This window comes from Anastrepha obliqua, chromosome 3 (genome assembly GCF_027943255.1).
Source record: "Anastrepha obliqua isolate idAnaObli1 chromosome 3, idAnaObli1_1.0, whole genome shotgun sequence".
Lineage (NCBI taxonomy): Eukaryota > Metazoa > Arthropoda > Insecta > Diptera > Tephritidae > Anastrepha > Anastrepha obliqua.
In genome coordinates, this window is record NC_072894.1 from 100,078,655 (window position 1) to 100,099,588 (window position 20,934).

The 20,934-nt window shown below is 36.0% G+C and overlaps 5 protein-coding genes across 7 annotated transcripts in view; 3 read left to right on the top strand and 2 right to left on the bottom strand.

Annotated features, from left to right (window-relative positions):
• Positions 1–5,191, bottom strand: part of LOC129242842 (centrosomal protein of 135 kDa) — a 46,824-nt gene extending 41,633 nt beyond the window's left edge. The window contains exons 1-10 of one of the 2 annotated variants that reach the window (XM_054879709.1): positions 4,931–5,189; positions 4,614–4,740; positions 4,297–4,443; positions 4,015–4,238; positions 3,450–3,954; positions 3,304–3,384; positions 3,105–3,229; positions 2,479–3,041; positions 2,202–2,412; positions 2,018–2,133 (exon numbers count right to left, since the gene is read on the bottom strand). In XM_054879709.1, the coding sequence (XP_054735684.1) occupies positions 2,018–2,133; positions 2,202–2,412; positions 2,479–3,041; positions 3,105–3,229; positions 3,304–3,384; positions 3,450–3,954; positions 4,015–4,238; positions 4,297–4,443; positions 4,614–4,740; positions 4,931–5,104 (2,273 nt within the window). In that variant the 5' untranslated portion in view covers positions 5,105–5,189. Of the gene's footprint in view, positions 1–2,017; positions 2,134–2,201; positions 2,413–2,478; positions 3,042–3,104; positions 3,230–3,303; positions 3,385–3,449; positions 3,955–4,014; positions 4,239–4,296; positions 4,444–4,613; positions 4,741–4,930 lie in introns of both variants that reach the window. The other variant, XM_054879710.1, reaches the window with a different exon arrangement.
• A 213-nt stretch (positions 5,192–5,404) lies between these two features.
• Positions 5,405–7,260, top strand: LOC129242844 (general transcription factor IIH subunit 4). The gene is made up of 2 exons (XM_054879716.1): positions 5,405–5,856; positions 5,922–7,260. The coding sequence occupies exons 1-2, from the start codon at positions 5,582–5,584 to the stop codon at positions 7,120–7,122; spliced, it is 1,476 nt and encodes a 491-aa protein (XP_054735691.1). The 5' UTR covers positions 5,405–5,581; the 3' UTR covers positions 7,123–7,260.
• On the bottom strand, positions 7,235–9,583 carry LOC129242845 (probable Ufm1-specific protease 2). The gene is made up of 4 exons (XM_054879717.1): positions 9,533–9,583; positions 9,039–9,455; positions 8,387–8,983; positions 7,235–8,308 (listed from the first exon to the last, which is right to left on the bottom strand). The coding sequence occupies exons 1-4, from the start codon at positions 9,569–9,571 to the stop codon at positions 7,505–7,507; spliced, it is 1,857 nt and encodes a 618-aa protein (XP_054735692.1). The 5' UTR covers positions 9,572–9,583; the 3' UTR covers positions 7,235–7,504.
• A 2,223-nt stretch (positions 9,584–11,806) lies between these two features.
• LOC129241134 (T-cell immunomodulatory protein) lies at positions 11,807–15,198 on the top strand. The gene is made up of 4 exons (XM_054877320.1): positions 11,807–11,948; positions 12,016–12,341; positions 12,399–13,400; positions 13,455–15,198. The coding sequence occupies exons 2-4, from the start codon at positions 12,140–12,142 to the stop codon at positions 14,066–14,068; spliced, it is 1,818 nt and encodes a 605-aa protein (XP_054733295.1). The 5' UTR covers positions 11,807–11,948; positions 12,016–12,139; the 3' UTR covers positions 14,069–15,198.
• Positions 15,199–16,078: 880 nt separating this feature from the next.
• LOC129241031 (ubiquitin-conjugating enzyme E2 R2) lies at positions 16,079–20,281 on the top strand. 2 transcript variants are annotated; one of them, XR_008582120.1, is made up of 4 exons: positions 16,079–16,226; positions 16,757–17,381; positions 17,467–17,864; positions 17,934–20,281. XR_008582120.1 is itself a non-coding variant. In XM_054877157.1 (3 exons), the coding sequence occupies exons 2-3, from the start codon at positions 16,830–16,832 to the stop codon at positions 17,785–17,787; spliced, it is 873 nt and encodes a 290-aa protein (XP_054733132.1). In that variant the 5' UTR covers positions 16,079–16,226; positions 16,757–16,829; the 3' UTR covers positions 17,788–20,281. The 2 variants fall into 2 exon arrangements, 1 of the variants encoding a protein (XP_054733132.1); XM_054877157.1 differs by having other exon boundaries at positions 17,467–20,281.
• The last annotated feature ends 653 nt before the right edge of the window (positions 20,282–20,934 follow it).

The window sequence follows — 20,934 nt, forward strand, 5'->3', positions numbered from 1 at the left end:
GGAAGACCGAAAAAAGCGAATTTTTCAGAATTTTTTCTGAGAAAGCTTAAATTTGTTGATCTAAAAGTTTTTACACATATTATGTTATCTTTTAACTGCATTTTAAGACTTAATATTAGTAAAAATATTTATTTGGAAAGGAGCTACAGCTGATCTTCCGGAGCTCCTCTCAAAAAAGACGTTTTGCGGTGACGACTATATCTCTGAACTGGATCCTCTGAAATTAAAAAACCAAACAGATTTTTTTAAAGTAAGTCTAGTAATTAATCGCAGGAATAAGCAAAATAAAATTTTTTTGACAAAATGGCGGTTTCTCAATGAAACAAAAGAAGCGATTCTTCACCAAAAATTCGGTTTATAAAAAAACAACATTTATCGGTGAGAAAAAATCTTCGATCAATTACTACAGTATAAATTTAGGAAGCTCGTGGTAAAATTTGAGACTAATCGGTTAATCCGTTTTCGAGTAATGTTGGTCACCGACTTTGAAAACACAATTTTGAGAAAAACGCATTTAAAGTTTGAGAAGCATTTTGCATGGGATAGGAAACACCTTTTCAAATTTGCGAGTACTTCGAAAATATTCAACGAAACGACATTAAATTTTTATGTGTGTATTCTTAATTACAAAATTCATACCTTCTGCTCAAATATGAACGAGACGGTATCAATAAAACGGTCCGTGGATGACATATGGCAAAAATAAATTTTTTGTTTTTTGGTAGGACTGTTATAAGCTTACATGGCAAATTTCAGCGTGATATGTCACATAGTTTGTTTTCTGTGCTACTGTAAACAAGTCAAGCTCGAGTGTGTTCTTCGAATTTAACGACGGAAATTTAAAGGAATTTTTTGAAATTTTGTTATTCCAACAAAATTTCGGCTTCAGACGCCTTAAAAATGTTGCAGACAACCTATGGGGACTCTGCTCTATCGCGTGCACGTGTTTTCCAGTGGTACAAATCGTTCAAAGAGGGCCGTACATCGGTTGAAAACTTGCCTCATGAACGTCGTCCAGCAACATCAGTAAACGACGAAAACATCGGAAAAGTAAAGGAAATTGTGCTTGAAAATCGCAAAATCGGTTAACGCTGAATATTATTTAGACGTTTTAAAGCGTTTGCGCGAGAACATTCGTCTTAAAAGGAAGGAATTGTGGGACAACAAGTCATGGTTCTTGAAACACGATAATGCACCAGCTCACACATCACGTCTTGTTCGCGATTGTTTGAACAAAAATAATGTTAATATCGTTCCGGAAGCACCGTATTCGCCTGATATGGCTCCATGTGACTTTTTCCTGTTTCCCAAGCTCAAGTTGCCGCTCCGTGGAAAACATTTTGAGACAATTGAAGTCGTAAAAGAGAATTCGAAGAACACCCTCGAGCTTGACTTGTTTACAATAGCACAGATAACAAACTATGTGACATATCACGCTGAAATTTGCCATGTAAGCTTATAACAGTCCTACCAAAAAATAAAAAAATTATTTTTGCCATATGTCATCCGCGGACCATTTTATTGATACCGTCTCGTTCATATTTGAGTAGAAGGAACATTAAGAAAATAAAAAAAAATCGGTTTTTTGAAAATTCTAACTGTATACAATTCTTAAATATCACTTGCACTTTTACCACACTTTTGTAATGCAATCACTGCAGTGCGATTTTCCTTAGCTCCCTACTCCACTGTTATCAAGCGAAATTTGCCACGAAACTGAGTACAATTTATAAGTAGACAATGCATACGCACAAAAGCAAAAATAACAGAACTTTTTTCTACGAATTTTTTTCTCGCCGTATGCATCGTAAAATTTGCAAATTTGCAGAATTTATAGCAAATCTAAGTATAATTTAAATATAAAAAATCATATTATAGTTAAAAAAAAAATCGTGAAAACCCGTCAAAATCGTGATGTGCAAACACAAGTAGATTTATAGGTCAAAGGACTTGGACAAATATTCAAAATTCGTCCGTTGTCATAAATGTGTTGATAGAAATAAATAATACTACTCACCTTAATTGCTCTTCTAAGTCTTTAACTTCCTTCTCCAAAGCAATACGCTTCTCTTTACAAATTCTCAGGTCAAATTCCAATTGGTAGGCGCGCTCAGTCTTAGCATCTAATTGCGACTACAATTACACACCATAATTTGAAAAACTTGTTATTAATTTTTTCAACAATTCGAGTGAGTACATACCAATATTTTATCTTTCTCATTCTCAAGCGACACGTAAGTCTTCTTCAATGCTGCAACTTCGTTACGTAGCTGCACTGCTTCACGATGTGTGGTCTCTCGATTTGTATCAATATCATTCAAACGTATATCTGCAGTTTGCAACTGTCGTTCTGCTATTGTAAGCTTATTCTGATACTCCTGTAACGTGCGTTCTGTTTGTTCGTTCAAAATTCTAAAAAATTCAAAAAATTAAGAATTGCAGCCGGAGATCTGCTCAAATATTTTCACAATAACCCACTTCAATTGATTTTGAGAGGTGCGCAACTTGGTATTTTCCTCTTGCGATGCGAAAAGTCGTCGCTTCAGTTCGTCGATTTCTTCCTTAAGCAAGACAATATGTGTTTCACTTGGCACACGCGCTGAATTGAGTTCACGATTTTCACGTTCCAACTGTCGTAAGCGCGCATTTAGCTCGGCCAGATGTGTTTGTGCCTTTTGCGTTTCCACTGATTGTGCTTGCAGCATAGACACGTGCTTTTCGCGCAATGTATCGCGTTCACAACGAACACGCTCCAATTCAGCGCGAGCGCAATCACGTTCACGCTCTGCACGCAAAACTACAGCTTGTACACAATCACTGCTCGCAATACTATTTGTTGACTTTGCCGAGTGATTTGAACGTGCACTGGCTAGTGACGCTTGTGTAAAGACACAACGCTCAGTTGGGGCAGTGGTAGTAGCGGCATGGGCTGCAGTAACCGCTGGCAGTAGCCGCTCTTGTTGACGTAAACACAGCTCAGCGCGAAGCAGACGGAGTTCATCGTCTTTGGATTTGATTTGAGATTGCAGGAAGTCAACTTCCTGAGAATGGTAAATAATACATTAAATAAAAATATTTTCTGATATTTTCATCAAAACCTTAACCTTTTCAGAACCAGCTTTGCTTATCAGACGTAAATATTCTTTTTGGAAAAAATCGCGTTCCGATTTGATTCTTACTTTCTCTTCATCGATGCGTTGCTCTTTTTGTTGCACATTATCTTGAAGTTCTATATGGGAATTATTAATGGTACAGCGTGAAAGTATCAACTTAATCAAACAATTTGGAATTATATTGTGTAACCTTTTTGCATATCATGTATTTTTCCTTTCAATTTAACTGCTTTTCTTTGCAGTCGCTCATTTTCTCTTTTCATCTCAGAATCTGCAAAAGTTATAAATAGTAATCAAAGTTTTCAAACAAATACTCAAAACCTTTCTCCCACTTACATCTTTGTGTGAGCTCATTGATACGTTCATTTAAGCGCCGTTTATCAGCATTCAATGTAGCAATTACTGCTGAATCATCAGCGTTGCTAACATCATCACTAGCTCTACGGTTCATTTGAGCTATATTGTCGCTTACTCGCTCTTGTCTCGCACGCAGTTTCTTCAACTCTTTTTGTAACACCTCCAGCTCGTGTTCACGCTGCGCTATTTCCGTGTTTGCTTGTGTTTCCACAGCTAGTGCTGCTTCCTTCAATTCATCAAGCTCCCTTTGCAATTGTTTGTTCTGGGTTTCCAACGAAAGTGCACGTTGCATCGCCTCGTGCATTTGCTCTTGGTACTCGCGTAATTTAATCAATATCTCGGTCTTCTCTCGCTGCAATAGATCTATATCTTCGGACATACCGCGCACATCTTTAAAACAGCAATCCTTGGCAAGAGCTGCGGGAGGACGACCACCACTAAGAAGATCATTTAAGCGACGTACTTCGCGATCACGAGATTCAATCTAAATTGTATTCAATTACATGCATATGAATATATATAGATATCAACTTCTTATGGATACCTTCCGCTTATAGAATTCCAATTGCTCGGTTAAGTCCTTTACTCGGTTCTCCAACTTTTCAAACTCAGCTTTCATTGCTATACTGGACATATTTTCTGAACTATTGCCCCCATGCTGTCGCGCAGCTTGTGTATTACATTTGGTGCAGCGTGTATTGCTAGCATTTTCCATAAGCGGCGGTAGGCGTTCGCCTGAACGTACGGTGCTTACAAACGGTTTCTTGGCTGAGGTATAATTGTTTCTGATAATATGAAAAATGTTGATATTCAAAATGAAAATTACCTTTGTCTTTCGTATTTTTCATGCTCAGCGCAGCTCCAGCACTCTGTTGTTTGTTTAACAGTGTTCCAAGTTGTTGCTGCAACTGCTGGCAGTGCTCCTCTAGATGAATCTTATCCGTAACAAGGTTACGGATTTTCTGGCTTAATTCTAATGTAATTATGATTCAATAAAATAACAAAATACATTATTAATTAATCATTAAACTGTTGTTACCTTAGTAGGGTAAAAATATTCATGTTGATTTTTTTTTTTTTTTTTTGACTATACATAAATAAATTCAGCTGGCGTTAAAAAAATATATGAGTATATCTGTTTACCGAAATTGCGCTGCTCATGTTCCTCTCGTTCCTTTAAATTTTGCTGGTGCAGCTGATTGCACTCAGCCAAGAGGCGTGAATTGTCACACTTGTACGGTTCAACTCCTAATTCCCAACATGACTTTTCCTACACCATAAAAGAGCAAAAATAACGTCATATGTTTGGGCACGACACTAAATTCCGTTGTTGACCATGACAACAGAATGAGGTCAATAATCCTCAACATTTCATAGTGGAGAACATGTATGTTCATGGAGGTATATGTATATATAATATTTATGATTTTCTCTTTCAATAATCATTCGCTCTACTTTACCTCCAATAAATCGACAATTTTTTTCTTAGCATCTCGTAGACTTTCCGTGGACTTGACCAAATCTTCGAACAACGCTGCTACCAATGGAATGCCAACCAATGGTAATGTTTGTGTGTATCCCAAAACATCAAGTTTTTGTCGTAGATTATTAAACACTCCATCGCTAACACTCATTTTTCACAATTTGATGAGATTTCTTTAAAAACAAGCTGACAAAAATCAAATATTGCGCGCACAGTTGCTAATTCTAGGCAACGTGAATGAGCACATTTCCATTGTGAATTGTTGGTAGCAAAAGTATAATGTCGCTTTACCCCAAGGTGTATTTCATCATACTTGGTTGTACTCTAACTTTTTAACTTTATATTATATTAAAAAATATATATGTTTGTGAAAAAAATACAAAATATCAGTTTAGGATTGCTAAAAAGTTGTGTAAAAATTTCATTATGAAGTTTTTGTAAAGGAGTTGCTAATTTGTTCACTGTGAATAGCCATAACGAAAAAGAATATCTAAATTGTCCAAACATACATACATATGTATTGGGAGACTTTTTTGTTTTGGCTGGCTTAGCACTACCAAGTTGTTTGGCCGGCAATTTTATCCTAAGTTCGTCGAAGTGAAGTGTAAAAACATAAAAAAATACTAAAATGTCGGATACAAAAGCTGGCCGGTCCGGTCCGACTACGTCCACATATGCGCTTATACCAAAGCCGGCTAATTTACAGTGTATGGATCTGCAGGAGTATCTGCGTACGAGAGCCCCAGATACTCTCGAAAAATTGTATAACTATCCAACAATTTGTTTGGCGGTGTATAGAGAATTGCCAGAAATCGCTCGCCAATTTGTGATACGCATACTTTTCGTCGAACAACCAGTGCCTCAAGCCGTCGTCGCATCGTGGGGATCGCAGCATTATGCAAAGTGCATACATACACTCTTTTTGTTTTCTCTCCTTTCTTATGTAAAATATAATTTAATATTTTCAGGGAACAAGCTGCTTCTGCGGCTTGCCTCAGTGAGCTCAACGTTTGGCGCGTGACTGCTATACCGGGTGGCCTGTCTGCCTGGGAGCTTAGTCCAACATTCAAAAAGAATTTGAAAATTGCTTTGTTGGGAGGCGGTAAACCCTGGTCTATGTCGCATACGCTGGAAAAGGATTCTAAACCGCGTGATATTGCTTTCCTCGACACTTACGCCATGGCCCGTTGGCGCTGTGTACTTCACTACATGGTGGGCACCGGCAGCTCAACCAAAGCGCAAGACAGTGAAGGTATCAGCCCAGACGCAGTGCGTATTCTGCTTCACGCTAATCTCATGAAGCGAGACGAACGTGATGGAATTACAATTACACGACAAGGCTTTCAGTTTCTTTTACTTGATACTCAGACGCAGGTGTGGCATTTCATGCTGCAGTATTTGGACACTTGCGAGGAACGTGGTCTATCGTTGCCTGAATGCCTCTCTATGTTGTTTCAACTAAGCTTCTCAACGCTAGGCCGCGACTACAGCTCGGAAGGCATGAGCCCGAAAATGCTCACGTTTTTGCAACATCTGCGAGAGTTCGGACTCGTATTTCAACGAAAACGAAAAGAAGGACGGTTTTATCCAACACGTCTAGCACTGAATGTAACAAATAAGCATGCGGCAGTGCCTGCCATTGTAAGCGAGGAAGATAAGGTGCAGGAGAGTGGTTATATTGTGGTGGAGACAAATTATCGCGTGTATGCATACACAGACTCGCCCTTGCAGGTTGCAGTGTTAGGTTTGTTTACAGAACTATTGTACCGGTTTCCTAACTTGGTAGTCGGTGTGTTGACACGCGACTCCGTTCGCCAAGCGCTGCGCGGCGGCATTACTGCGGATCAAATTGTTAGCTATTTGGAGCAATATTCGCATCCCAACATGAAATTGACCGAATCGGCAATTAAGACAAAGTCTCCACTTCCGCCGACTGTTGTCGATCAAATTAAGCTATGGGAGCTGGAACGTAATCGTTTCACCTACACAGAAGGTGTGGTCTACAATCAGTTCTTGTCACAGGCGGACTTTGTTACGCTACGTGACTATGCTCAATCAATTAACGTGCTGGTACACATGAATGAACGAACGCGTACAATGGTGGTCACCAAAAATGGGCATGACGATGTTAAACGATTCTGGAAACGTTACTCAAAGAGTGGTGGATAGTTTTTATATGTTTTGAGGTTGGTTACTTACATTCAATTATCATTTTACCATTTAAAATTTCTTTCTATTTGCTTGTATGTATGTATATAATATTTAATAAAAGTACGTACATATGTGCTTAATATTACAAATGCTCCACGATCTGGCTTTCGTTTGACTACTTTTGCTAAAATAATATATTAATAAAAATCAAAACCCTTTTAAATACAATATTATACCGCAAAAGACACAGTACGCTAATTTACTCCCACAAATCGTTAACTCCCACCACAAAAAAAAATAAAAAACGAACGGCAAAATAGTAACAAACTAAACCATGAGACGGATCTTTACACGAAAACAAATTCCCTTCAAAACATTGGAAACTTTTGCAGAATCCTGCCTAGAACATGATCGGTCGCTGAGGCATACAGAGATTGTAGTAGCTCTTCTTGTCCCAAAAGTCGCCGCCCTTCCAACCACACCAACCTTTCGCCTGTATCGTATGCAATTCATCGGCGCCCGTATAATGAGGATCCAAAATCAGAAACTTAACTTTCCCTGTCTGTGAACAGTAATCGATACCGATAATGGTGTGTGCCAAAACACCACCACCTATCATAATCGGTGTACCTTGTGTTTGGAAATGCATAGCCAAATCGGAAGCAAGAGTAGCCACATCGGCACCGGAAGTGACATGTTGTATTCTGGAGTCGACGTTTAGAAATCCCTGAAGGCACATGCTAACCTCTGTAGAGCCTATCCATTGTGAGGAACCGACGAAATTATGGGGCTTATCACCAATACGTACTAAATATTGTTGAATTTCGCGATGTGTTGGCACCGGCTTTTCTGTGTAGCCCTGCAGCAGGAACCAAGAACAAATCGTCTGCAATGATCGGTATGCGCAGCCCCAACCCTTATCTTGGATTTGCTGTTGCAGATAGTGATAGTAGTGGTAATTGCCCTGTACAAGATATTGCTTGCCGTCGATTATGCCACTTGGCCGCAAGCCCACATGTGTGTTTACCAAAGGTGTTGTGGCATCAAGCTCGTTAAGGAAAATACAGCGATTGGCACGTCGAAAATAAGGACGTATAACGGGTAAACCAAAATGACGGTGTAGTTTTTTGCGTTTTTCTTGTACAGTGGATTCATCATCAGACACGCCGTCCAAGTAGGAGCATGATAAGAAGTGACCAAATTCCTGCAAAATATTTTCATTATTTTAGAAATAGAAATTTTGATATACAAAAATTATAATATATATACTAGTCAACTGTACCTGAGGAAAGAAGTGATAACCAGAAGGTCTGAGTAGCTCCGATGTTTCTGTGGGCTGCTGCAATCGCTCTACCATGCTTTGCTCGAACAATCGAAGAGAGCGACATATACTCTCGATAAGTATGTCGTACAGTCGATTTACTTTCGTGGTTTTACACACCATAGCCATTGCTTCCACTTCCAATGTCATGCACACTTTGTCTTCTTCACGTTTGACACACATAGAAACCGCCGGCGGTGGCGCTTCATTGCTTACTGCTTCGCCGTTCCCACCAATACGCTCGCGTGTTTTGCAACGAAGCACATTAATGCGTAATATGTCGTAAGCGCAACCCAACGCTCCGAAGACACTTGCCAAGGGTATACTCGAGCTGTGCCCTTTCTTTTTGTTACCCTTTTCCTCTACACCATGATTTTCAACAGTACTGCGAATGACCTTACTAACTGCTTTTACCAAATCGTTTATTAGCGAGTCATTAGTTATTCGCTCACCTTGGGCGCCTGAGCTAGTCAGATAAACTTTAGTGGATTCTATACAAAAAGCTAAGCTTCCGCCTGAGAGCATTTTACGCAACACATGCATTTCACGTCGTACCGCCTACGATTTAATTTATTTAAGCTACATATAAAGGTATTAACTACATTTCACTTACCTCTACAGTTTGTTGTGTGTAAAAATCAAGGCTGCATTTAAGTCTTGTGAAGCAGAAGTCATGGTATAACTGTTCTGCTTCCATCACTTCATAAGGCACCTCCTCCAACTTACTGTGCATAAAAACATATGCTCGCAGTCCTACAAGTGTACCCAATTCGCACTGTAATAATATTGGATTATCTGTAATATCCACATCTTTTAATATTTCAGTTAAGTGCGCCTCTGCATCAGTGCAGTCTCCAAATTTCACCAGCCCACACAAATCCAGTTCGGCAGGAAACTTAAATTGAATTTGTTCATAATTCAGATGGCCAATTGTAGACTCGACATTGAATCCCATAAGTAGCAATGTGCCTTCTCCATAGAGTACCCCGAAGAGGCAGCCACTACATTGCTGCTTGATCCGCTCTAGACGCTGTAGCAAGTAACGAAACGTGAACATTTGCAGGTTTCATTCATTTAATTGATTACTAGTCACCGCAAATCACCTACCTTCATTAGAAATGCCGATATTTTCAGTTTGGGCAGCATTTTATTTGATTATTTGCACTTTTTCCCGAAAATTTAACAGTTTACAATGTAAAAAATGGTATGCGTTGGCAAATTTGGGCCGCAAATTTTAGGGCAGTGAAAATAATGAAAAAGAATGGGAAGGTATGACAGTATTGACCAGAGTGCTGCCAAACTATTGTAATTTGTGGTGTGGTCAAAACAAAACTGATAGCCAGCCAAGTGGGGTACAGAAATGCACGTACCATGGCGAATCCTTAAAAGGTGCTTTCGGTATAGTAATTGATTTTTTTTCTTGCAATTTTGTTTTTTGCTTGATGTGTATATTAGATAGCTAGAATTCTACCTGCTAGGCAATACTGCTGTTTCCGTGGCGCCGCAATTTAATGGCGGATTCTTATAGAACTCGACAAAAGAAAACGAAATGAAGGAGTAAAATTTTTTGATATCTCGCTTAGTTTTCGAGATATTGAATAAAAAAGGTCTCAAAATGCCCTTTGGAACTTCACTATAATTTGCCACATTACACTATATATTTTTTAACACTTCACTAAAATTCACGAAATATACACTCACATGCGTGTTTTTATTTATTTTTATCCTTATATTTGAATTATTTTTATTAAAATCAAATGCAAATGCATTTGTCCATACAGTCACTTTCCAATTTTAAACGCGAATAAGAAGAAGATTGGAATGACAACAGTATGGTGTTGCCGGCTGCCTGCAAATGAAACAAAAATATGAACAAAAATTAAGTATTTAAGTGTAGTGTTAATGTTGGGGATGGGGGTTATTGTGCCTCCTTACTACATACACGCATATGATGTTTTAATTTTGGGTTCAATGGTTTTAACACGGAATGAAGTTCTACGCAAAAATACTGTGGATTGCGTAGCCGGAGTTGGACTGAGGAGGGTTATTTTTTTGAAGTGCGGCCGAAGGCCGCCCACGCAAAAATGTGTTCTACGCAAAAATACTGTGGATTGCGTAGCCGGAGTTGGACTGATGAGGGTTATTTTTTGAAGCGCGGCCGAAGGCCGCCCACGCGAAAAGAAGTTCTACCCAAAAATACTGTGTTAATTAATTTAATTTTAATTACTTTATTATTTTTTGAGATACGCTTAATATCATTGTTTTTAAGTTTGAATGAGTTGTATGTTTTTATTTTCAAAATTATTTCTCAACTTAAAATTAGAGCAAAAAATACTGCAGTTTTACAATGAACCTTCTACTGAACATCTCTGCATACGAACTTCGTTTTTATTTCAGGTGTATGGCAACACCACCTTTTCGCTAAATTAGAGAACTTTAACATTAAATTACTTGAAAACTAAGCGAGATATCAAAAAATTTTACTTCTTCATTTCGTTTTCTTTTGTGGAGTTCTATAAGAATCCGCCATTAAATTGCGGCACCACGGAAACAGCAGTATTGCCATATTGCAAACGAGGATATGAAATAAATTAGAACAGCTTTTAAATCAGAGATAAATTTCTTGCTAAATGGAGTTTCTGCAAAGCTCTTGAAATACGCCAATTTTCAGTTGAAATATCATCTTCTTGAAAATATATTACAAGTTATTTACCTTATTTTTAGTATCCCGAATGAATTGTCGAAAACAAATCTTGCGGAAGATGTAACAAATTGCTTATATTTCTATGTTCTCTGCTGATACTAATCTAAATAACTCAACGAATCACGCTAAATGTCAATGAAGTATGAAAAAATTAATTTCTTTAAAACTTGAACACTCGACTAGGCCGACGGAAAAATATTGCGCCGCGATGTATAACTTATACAGATTTAAATGTATTAAGTTTATGCAATTAGGTGACTTGAATGTTAAAATAATTTAATTTAATTTAATAATTTCGGTCAGAATGTAAGCAAGGCAAATTATTTTGACAACCAAATCACTAAAATGACAGAAAAAAAATTGGATGTATAGAACTCTACAAATTTACATGCAAATTATTGTATTAATAATAATAATAACAAATCAGATATTCTAGTAATATCACCGTGTTGGGGATTCGCCTTGATTTCTAAAAAAATAAAATTTCAAACAAGAATGGATTGTTGGAAATCATTTTGCTTTAATATTTTTATTTTGAATGAACGAATACAGTGGAGAGTTGCATTTCATCTTAGGATCTTTTGTGCCCTTTTTTATTATCAAACTTATCAATTATGTTAGCTCTTTGAGAACTCTAGATATAATTTGTAATGTCGCCTGTGTTTTATTAATAGTAGGAAAGCGACTCTGTGTGCATTGGAACAGCTGACAATTTCACTTTGTTTGCATTCCTTTGTTTTTCTGACTCACAATTCACTTAATTTTCATAATTAGCTATAATATCTATAAATTTAAGGGAAATTCGCAAATTAATATACGGTACAAGTAGAAAATTGCAATTAACTGTTGTGTTACAAAAAATATTAATTGGCATTTTCAAATCTAGTGAAAGTGCGAGTTTTGTGGGTTTGTTGTTCGAGTTTGTGGGTATACATCGATTTTAACAAGAAATAATGATTTTTTGCTCTTCAAATTATCAAATTGTTTAAAAAGGCAATATAACAATAATAATGCAGAATTATAGTGAAAAGTCCGCCAAAGTGGCAATTCTGCTTACACTTATTGCATTAAGCAGATGCAGTGATATTACACAGCAGGTATTTGGTGATGTAAAAGAAGGCATTGTCGCTGCATTTGGCGATTTTAATTCGGACGAGTTAACAGATGTTTTTATAATAAGGGACCAAATGAGTACATTAGAGATTTTATATGGTAATTTTACATATCATTTGCACTTAGTTTATAATTAAACAAGTGATGTTTTTTAAGGTGCTTATACGGAGCCTCTTCTACGACATGGACCTTATTGTACATATGATGATCATGAAATCACTAGTGTAGTACCAGGAGATTTTGATGGTGACGCATTGATGGATGTGCTTGTTACGTTACGTCCAAAAGAAAATGGTGCAGAAAATATTTATAATGTGCATGTAAACTGGGGTGGTCCAGATGGCATAAATTGCTCTGACGTGAAAAATCCAATTTTACGCACAAAAGGCGAACCTTTGGCACTTGATTTTAATCGTGATATGATTATTGATCTTTTTGGACTCGATGAAAATGGTGAACGCGCCTTTTGGTTATTCAATACATTGCGAAAATCTCCAGAAAAACGCAATCAAGCACCACCAGGTGAATCAGGATCATATCGAGACTCTATTCGCATTCCCAACGCAAATGCGTATTTGGACTTCAATGACGACTTTACTGCTGATCTTATTGTGCAGACAAATAAAAGTTATGAGGTGTGGTATGGCCGCACTGAAGATAAAAAGGAAGACTTCAGCTATAATCATAGCATTGACTTGTCCGTCATTGGCAACCCCGATTTCACTGTCGGACAAGCCGTATTCGCTGATTTTGAGTTAGAGGGAGTAGAGAATATTATCTTGCCTGTATGCTTTCGAAAAGATTGTTCCAATTCGACAGTTCTAGTGTATGATGGTAAAAATTTCCGCGATGTACATGTAAACTTTAAAGATCCTCAAGGTGTATTATGGGGGTTTGTGAACCCAATAGAATCAGATGTTTACCTGAAAACAATCACAGCACGCAGCGGAGACTTCAATATGGATGGTTATCCAGATTTGATTGTAACGCTACAAACAGTTGGCGGACCAAAGCATATGCAAACTTTCCTCTTAGAAAATGTGCCATGTAAAATGTGTAGCAAGCCCCTAAAACGCACTTTTGAAGTGAAGTGGAGCGGTTTAAGCCCAATGGGAAATGAAACTGTTGCAGGCGCATTTTATGATTTCTATCAAGATGGTATGTACGTTTGATATACTAGATTCTAATAAATTTACTAACACTATTTTAAAGGTGTCTTGGATGTTATACTTATTGAAAAAACCAAGCAAGGAAAATACCGTCCACTAGCATTCCGCAACACACTCGACTACGACGCGAACTTTGTCAAAGTTATCGTCCTTACTGGACTTATTAACAGCAAAAATCCTACACAAACCACACCCCTAGGTAGAAAGCGACGAACTTATGGCACCAACTTGCCGGGTCCACGTATTACCTATTCTACTATCACCCAGGAGGGTGATAAACAACAGGGTTCAAGCGTACAGCTTCCGCAATCTGCATACTTCGCACTGCAGCTGCCATACACAATTTTCGGACTGGGACGAACGCCCAATTTCGTAGACTCTCTCACAGTTGGTCTAGGCAGTAAATCACGCACTTGGACTCAGGTTATACCAAACTCACAAATAATCGTTGTGCCAAAACCCGTTAGTGAGCCACAGTACTGGAAGGCACAACTTTTTGTAACACCCAGTAAATTGATTCTAATGAGTGTGGTGGCATTGGGTGGTACATGCCTGGTCATAGTGCTCATTATACTTGTTCTGTACATCAAGGAAAAGCGTGAGGATAAGCAGGAGAAGCTGCAGGAGGCGCATCGGTTCCATTTTGATGCAATGTAAAAAAACTTTGCATACAAAAAAAAATTATGTATGTGCTCGTTGGAAAACATACATATTATATTTAGTTATTCGATATTTAATAACGCTCACTGTTGTGTTGATATTTTATTTGACAAGCGAATTTTTGTGTACTTCATTATAAATCAAATAAAAATATATATATATACATATATATTTTTAAACTAACTCCTTTGAAAAAGGTGCAATTTCATAACATTTAATATAATAAAAAATCCAAGGCGCATTTATTAAAGGTGGTGGCAATAGACCAACAACAATGTTTTGTACGTTTGATTGTCAAGGCAAAGTATTGGAAAAGTAGAAAACAAAAAATTGATTTGCCTTGCTTTATTCGGTGCTGACAGCCACATGGACACAGTTAAAGAAAAAAAAAAAACAAATCACACCCTTTAATAGATTCGCCTTGAAATAATCATACCGTAAAAATTCTGTCAATCCGCTTTCAGCCTAAACTTTATATGCACTACAATAAAAAAAAACAAGTTTTTGGAAATAAAACCAAAATGTATTTGGCAAAGTGAAGAAATATACTATAATGACAATATAACAATTAATTACAAGACAGTTGTCAGATCTGAGTTGTCAATCACACCTTGAATAGAACTTATTTTCTTCTGAAATCTATATTTAAAATGATTAAAATGTAGGTAAAAACACTTGAAACAAGGAAAACTATTAATAATACTATTATTTTTAATAAAAAAGAAACCTGAACGAAAATTGTCAATGTATATTTAAAATTATGTAAGTAGACTCGTTATGTGCTCCCGTACAGTACAGATCGATATAAAATTGGAGATGCTTAATTTATTTTTCAACAATTGGTACAACTTCTAATTGTTTCAGAATGTTTCAGTTTCTTGGGATTTATAAAGCATGTGCGAAAATATTCGTCAATATACATTTTCTGGGTAATTTTGACCCATGTGTATAGGCTTAGGGTTAAAGATGACTTAAGTAGCAGTATAAACCAACACAGCTGATAGCTGTGACGTCATCCGTACCTACCATTTTTACTTTTTTTCTCGTGTCCTGTTGAATGTTGAGCAAAAATTGTAAAAAATACTCAAATACTTTAAATCAATAAAATATGTTGAATAAATTCTTAATTTAGTGTTTTTAATGAATTTAGGTAATGTAAAAGCGTTTCCGATTTAAATTAAATGAGCGCAGACTAAAAAATTTGGCATGCATACATTCAATTCAAATTAAAACATCATTTAAAATATCGCTTTGAAATCAATGGAATCGATAAAACTTTTATTATTTCAGTTATTATTTCAGTTAATGGGTCGTTACAGGTTTTTAAGTTTCCTATTTCGCTTATACGGGATAATTGTTTGTAATTATAATTCGTCGAATGTTTCTCATCATAGCGGGAGTGGATTTTGATAAACCACATACGATGAATCAACCCATCTGTAAAACAATTCAGACAGCTAGAACAAATTAATTGGAACAAACATTTTAAGAATTGCATTATTAATGGGCATAAACTATTTAAGTAACGACTGTCAACTCACTAGTAATTTGTTCCGCCCACGCCAATAATAAAAACAATAACCTTGTTCCCGTTACCTCTCCAATCGGTTCTAAGTTACCGGAACGATCCACATTTATATATATCCGGGCAAGGACTGTCAATCCAGTAGCATTCCCCGTACTTGTATAGGTAATGTTTATACAACAAAAACATATTTGCCGGCCGTTCCCGAAGCCTCTTATATGAGGCAGAAGTTGCTGTATCATGCGACAATCGAGGTCGTAAAACACAGGCTACATTTAGTTAAAATATTAAGAACATTAACATAAATTGCATTCCTTAATTCGTTTATGCCTATTATTTTGCATTTTTCTGTCCAGACGGTTAGTGTGGTAATTCGTTCGAATCCTCAATCCCATTATTTAAAAAGGTAATTAAAATTGTACGGACCTACCACACTTTCTAAGCAGTGCTGCCAAGTCAAATCAAAATTCATTCAGAATGGTAGTACTGCTATTTCGATGTCTGAGTTTGTCACAGTTTAGCAAAGTGAAATCGGCGAAAAATCATTGTTCATTGCACATAAGGAAAAACAGTAATTCTTAGCTAAATAATTCATTTTCATAAAAGGCAATATCAGAAAAAGTGTGAAAAGTAAGTAAAGTGTCAATTACAGTTTCTCGGCGTAAAAAAGGGGGGAAAAATACGTAAAAGATCGATTGCGTAGCTCAATGGTCGTGCAACCAAACCGAATGAAAAGAAAATGAGAATTCTTCCAGATTGCAAATTGTGTGCATGTGTAGTGTTGTATGTTTTGTGGTTGTTTAAGCCTGCTTCTTCATATCATTTCTGGATCTCTGAGTTAACTGCATTGTTTGGCCGCAACTAATTACATATTTTCTATAATTTCTGACTTGGTATATAAATACATCACACGAGGTCTAGATTTTGTGATAGCTAGTCGAGTGACTGCGACTAGTCCTAGTGACGCTACATGCTCACCTTGGCGTATACTCGATTGCGGCTAATAAACGATAGGCTGGCGGGGGGCAATGACCCTCAAATACGTTTATAAATATACAAATTTACTCATATTCGAAAATATTTTTACAACTTTCTTAACACTCAAAAAACATCATAGAACATATAGTCACATTTTCTATGATTTTATTTCTTTTTATTAGCACAAACAGATTACGAAATTGGACCTTCAACACTAAAACCTAAGAAATAAGCTAAATTTTGCAACTGCCCCAAATGTCTGCAAATACAGCATCTACGTCGAATGCGACGGGTTCGTCTAACACCACAACAACGACGACAATGCATAGTTTACCTGCCGCCAGCACTAGTACACCCAGTAGACCGGCGGTACGTGCTCTAGCTCTTGAATATAAGTCTCTGCAAGAAGAACCTGTCGAGGGTTTCCGTGTAAAACTGCTTAACGAAGATAATCTCTTTGAATGGGAGGTGGCAATATTCGGACCGCCCGATACACTCTATCAAGGCGGATATTTCAAAGCACATATGAAATTTCCACCAGATTATCCATATTCACCGCCATCTATACGCTTCCTCACAAAAGTTTGGCACCCAAATGTTTATGAAAATGGGGACCTATGCATTTCCATATTACATCCACCGGTCGACGATCCACAAAGCGGGGAATTGCCTTGTGAAAGATGGAATCCAACGCAAAATGTGCGCACTATATTGTTATCAGTTATATCGCTGCTGAATGAGCCGAACACATATTCTCCAGCCAACGTTGACGCATCTGTCATGTATCGGAGGTGGCGCGAATCGCAGGTATATTTTTGTATTTGCCCAAACTAATACCTATTTATTCTTGTATGCAATATTTATAACTAAAACGACAAAATATTTTTTCAAGGGAAAGGATAATGAATATCCGAGCATTATACGAAAGCAGGCACAGGCTGCAAATGCCGATGCCATAAAAGAGGGCATAGTTGTGCCGATGACACTCGAGGATTATTGTCTTAAACCGACACGCAAAGCGTCCACAGAACCAACGCTGGACACGAATTTCTTTGACGATGATTTCGATCTCGAAACTGAAGATGATTTGCCAACCGACGAGGACGATGAGGATGACGATGATTATGACCTTGACGAAGACAACACGAAACGTAAAGACAATGGTACGGCGGATGAATCGGCTGATGATAGCGGCAAAGGTGAGACATCGTAATCTCACACAGCAATGAATAATGATTTTCGCTGCGGAATATGGGGTCTTAAGTGCAAGGCAACATTGGCAGTTTGAAGGTAAGAAAGACGAATGGATAAAAAAATTAATTAATTTTGTAAATGGTAAAACATGAACATATGAAAAAGGTCCTCAAAAAATGCAGCGCAAATGTGGCAACAAAATTCAGGAACAATTTATCACTTATTTCGTGTAAAATATGAAGAAAAAACGAAAAACACAATTATGCTAAATATTTAGAAATCGAAAAGAAAAGTAATTTATTCACTTTTCGAAAAAGCAATAATGCAAAATTACCGTATGTATTTTTTGTAAATGAAATGATTATTGAACAAACATGCATACATATACAAATATACTAGAGGAGTGCAGCGTAGATGTAACCAGTACCGTTTAGCAGCAATTAGCAATTAAGTGTTTTTCTAAGAAAGTAACAGTAAAAACAGTAAACAGGAAATATAAAAACAAAAAAACGTGTAAAGAGTAACAACAAAGATTAAAGCCAAATAATTAAAAAAAAGCAAAACTGACAGAATGAACCGCAACAATATGCCATATTCGTAGCGCTACAAATATCAACTATTTTAAAATCAAATTGTGTATCACGCGCCCTACTCCTTGATAAGTATACTATGCTAAACATGATTTTGAACATAAACAAAAATAAATTTATTAGTTCATATTCATTCATTTTTTTGGTAAGTAAATGAATTACCTGCTTTTGCGCATATTAATTTTCTTAACTATCCCGCTGCTCTACTCTCAACGTAACCACCATGGATTGACAAGCTTGCTACCATGCACTAGCACTCGTTCACTTATCGAAATTTAATTCAGATTCAGCTGTATTATACCAGCTATGAGATCATACATTGAAACATACACGCACTTCAACTACTTTTCTTTTCTTTACGTCCAGACATTTTTAACTGCAATTTTTAAAATTTTACTTTCAATAAAATACTCTTTGTGAGTGTACTTTTAATTAAATATGCAATTCAGTTTTTAAAACTTCGAAGATGATTTTGCATAACATTGCTTGTACTACAACACATATGTTTTTATTTTTCAGCAAAGCAATACATATGTATTTATTTTGTATTAAAGCAAGTTAATGTATGTTTTGTTTTTTTTTATATCGTACGCCTCTTCACATTTTTTATTTTGTTGTTTCAGAGCTATATTTTTATACTCATATGCACATACATACATATGTAATAGTTTTTAACATTTTATGTATTTAAGACTTTAATTTTCTGCTTACGTACTAGAAAATATAATTCTGGTCCTAACGTACCAACGAATTATTTATTAACTAATTAATCTCGTCTGTGTGTATGTATGTATTTAAATTTACGATGTACATATGTTTTTTAGAAGAAAACCAATTTAACTAATGAAAAATATAGATTACATGCAAGAATTTAAAACATCCCTACCTACATATGCAGCAGTAGATGGCTCTTTCGAAAATTATGAACACAAGCTAAAAATGAAAAAAGGCTCAAAATAAACAAACTTTTTTAGAAAAAAGTTTAATTGCAATCAAAAAAAAAAAAAATTATAATGGAAATTGAATTAAAAATTACGTAATATTAAAATATGTCTAAGCCAAGTATGAAGACATAGAAAGACACTCGCAGCTAATAAATTGCACTACAAAAAGGTTTTGATTTAAATCGTTTGAACTGAAATTGACTCAATTAAACAACTGACTTGTGTTAATAATTTTCGAGACAGTATTCAGGTCTGTTAAATTTAATGTATACCATGAAAGCTGAAAAGTATAAAAAAGTATATATATTTTTGTTGTTGTAATAAACAAAAAAATCGACAGAAATAAGACAATTAAATTTTCTATATAACTTAACACACAGCATACAATAAACAAAAACAAAAAATAGTGATGTAATTACTGTAAAATATAAGATTGCGTTGAAAGACAAATTCAACTAATTGTTTTTAAGATGCAATTATACACTAAAATCTCAGTTAATAACAAAAAACAAAAAAAAAAACATTGATAAAACTTAACTATAGCGAACAATTGAGAATTTTGCTTTATTGACGCTGAGGCATAAGCGCCTTTGCTTTGATGTTTAATCATGTTGTGAAAGTAAAAGTGGCATAGAACGGAATATACATACATACATAGAAATATATACCTAGAAACTGTAAAACAATGAAAATTAACGCCAATTTGTATTGAAGTCTATTTCTCAATCCATACACAACCTTTTATATCTCTTCATTAAAATTTCTCTTCATAATAAAAAAAAATAAATAAATAAACAGAAACAGGAACCTAATATAAAGTAGTAATTATAATTTGTAATATTGAAATGAAGTAAGCGGAGCACAGACTCAGAGAAAATAACTGCGGATGAATATAAGTATACACCTACTATAAGAAATACATATGTATGTACGCTACAATAATAAATAAATAATAAATTGTAAAATGATATACAAAACATATGCAATAAAATTCTTCTATCATTCATTCAGTCCGATGACACCTTCAGATTTTGTAAAAACGTCATAAGGCTGGTACAATGCGTAATCTAGAATCTTTTGGTCAGTGATTGGAAGTATATACAGCATTGCGTTAAATATTTAAATTATAATTAGCAATGCCTTTTTAATGTACGCTGTACACCTGCCTTCCTTTCGTGCGAAATCAGTTAGCTCACATTTTATTATTAAATCATGCATCAGCATAAAGTGTGGTGTATGGTATTTTCCTTCCAGATGCTCTGTTCGTGATGGATATGAAGTACTATTTAGTTTCAGTAAATATAAATCATGTTTTTACGTGCTTCAAACCAATTTATTTTTGGAAAGTGAAAAATACGTAGCCAAAAAAACAAGTGAGCTTGAACTGGTCTTGAGCCTTATTAGGGCTTAATAATAAAAATACATTTTACTATTGAAAAGGTCTCCTAAACTTCATTATTATTTACCGTATTAAATTCCATTACTTGGTTGACAGCTTCACAATGTTTCCATGGTGATGGATTCATAATAAACAGTTTTACTTTCTCTACAATTCTGTATACGTAATAGGTGCTAAAGAAATATTGTGGGGGCACTAGTTTATATGTATGTATTTTTGGTTTATTTTCAAGC

Excerpts from the sequence above, each read along its gene's own strand:
- LOC129241134 (XM_054877320.1), top strand. The coding sequence starts at position 12,140 with ATGCAGAATTATAGTGAAAAGTCCGCCAAAGTGGCAATTCTGCTTACA. Across the intron at positions 12,342-12,398 it reads TACATTAGAGATTTTATATG|GTGCTTATACGGAGCCTCTT; the intron begins GTAATTTTACAT and ends ATGTTTTTTAAG. Across the intron at positions 13,401-13,454 it reads TTATGATTTCTATCAAGATG|GTGTCTTGGATGTTATACTT; the intron begins GTATGTACGTTT and ends ACTATTTTAAAG.
- LOC129242844 (XM_054879716.1), top strand. The coding sequence starts at position 5,582 with ATGTCGGATACAAAAGCTGGCCGGTCCGGTCCGACTACGTCCACATAT. Across the intron at positions 5,857-5,921 it reads GGATCGCAGCATTATGCAAA|GGAACAAGCTGCTTCTGCGG; the intron begins GTGCATACATAC and ends TAATATTTTCAG.
- LOC129242845 (XM_054879717.1), bottom strand. The coding sequence starts at position 9,571 with ATGCTGCCCAAACTGAAAATATCGGCATTTCTAATGAAG. Across the intron at positions 9,456-9,532 it reads TATCGGCATTTCTAATGAAG|CGTCTAGAGCGGATCAAGCA; the intron begins GTAGGTGATTTG and ends TACTTGCTACAG. Across the intron at positions 8,984-9,038 it reads ACACACAACAAACTGTAGAG|GCGGTACGACGTGAAATGCA; the intron begins GTAAGTGAAATG and ends ATTAAATCGTAG.
- LOC129241031 (XM_054877157.1), top strand. The coding sequence starts at position 16,830 with ATGTCTGCAAATACAGCATCTACGTCGAATGCGACGGGTTCGTCTAAC. Across the intron at positions 17,382-17,466 it reads GGAGGTGGCGCGAATCGCAG|GGAAAGGATAATGAATATCC; the intron begins GTATATTTTTGT and ends TATTTTTTCAAG.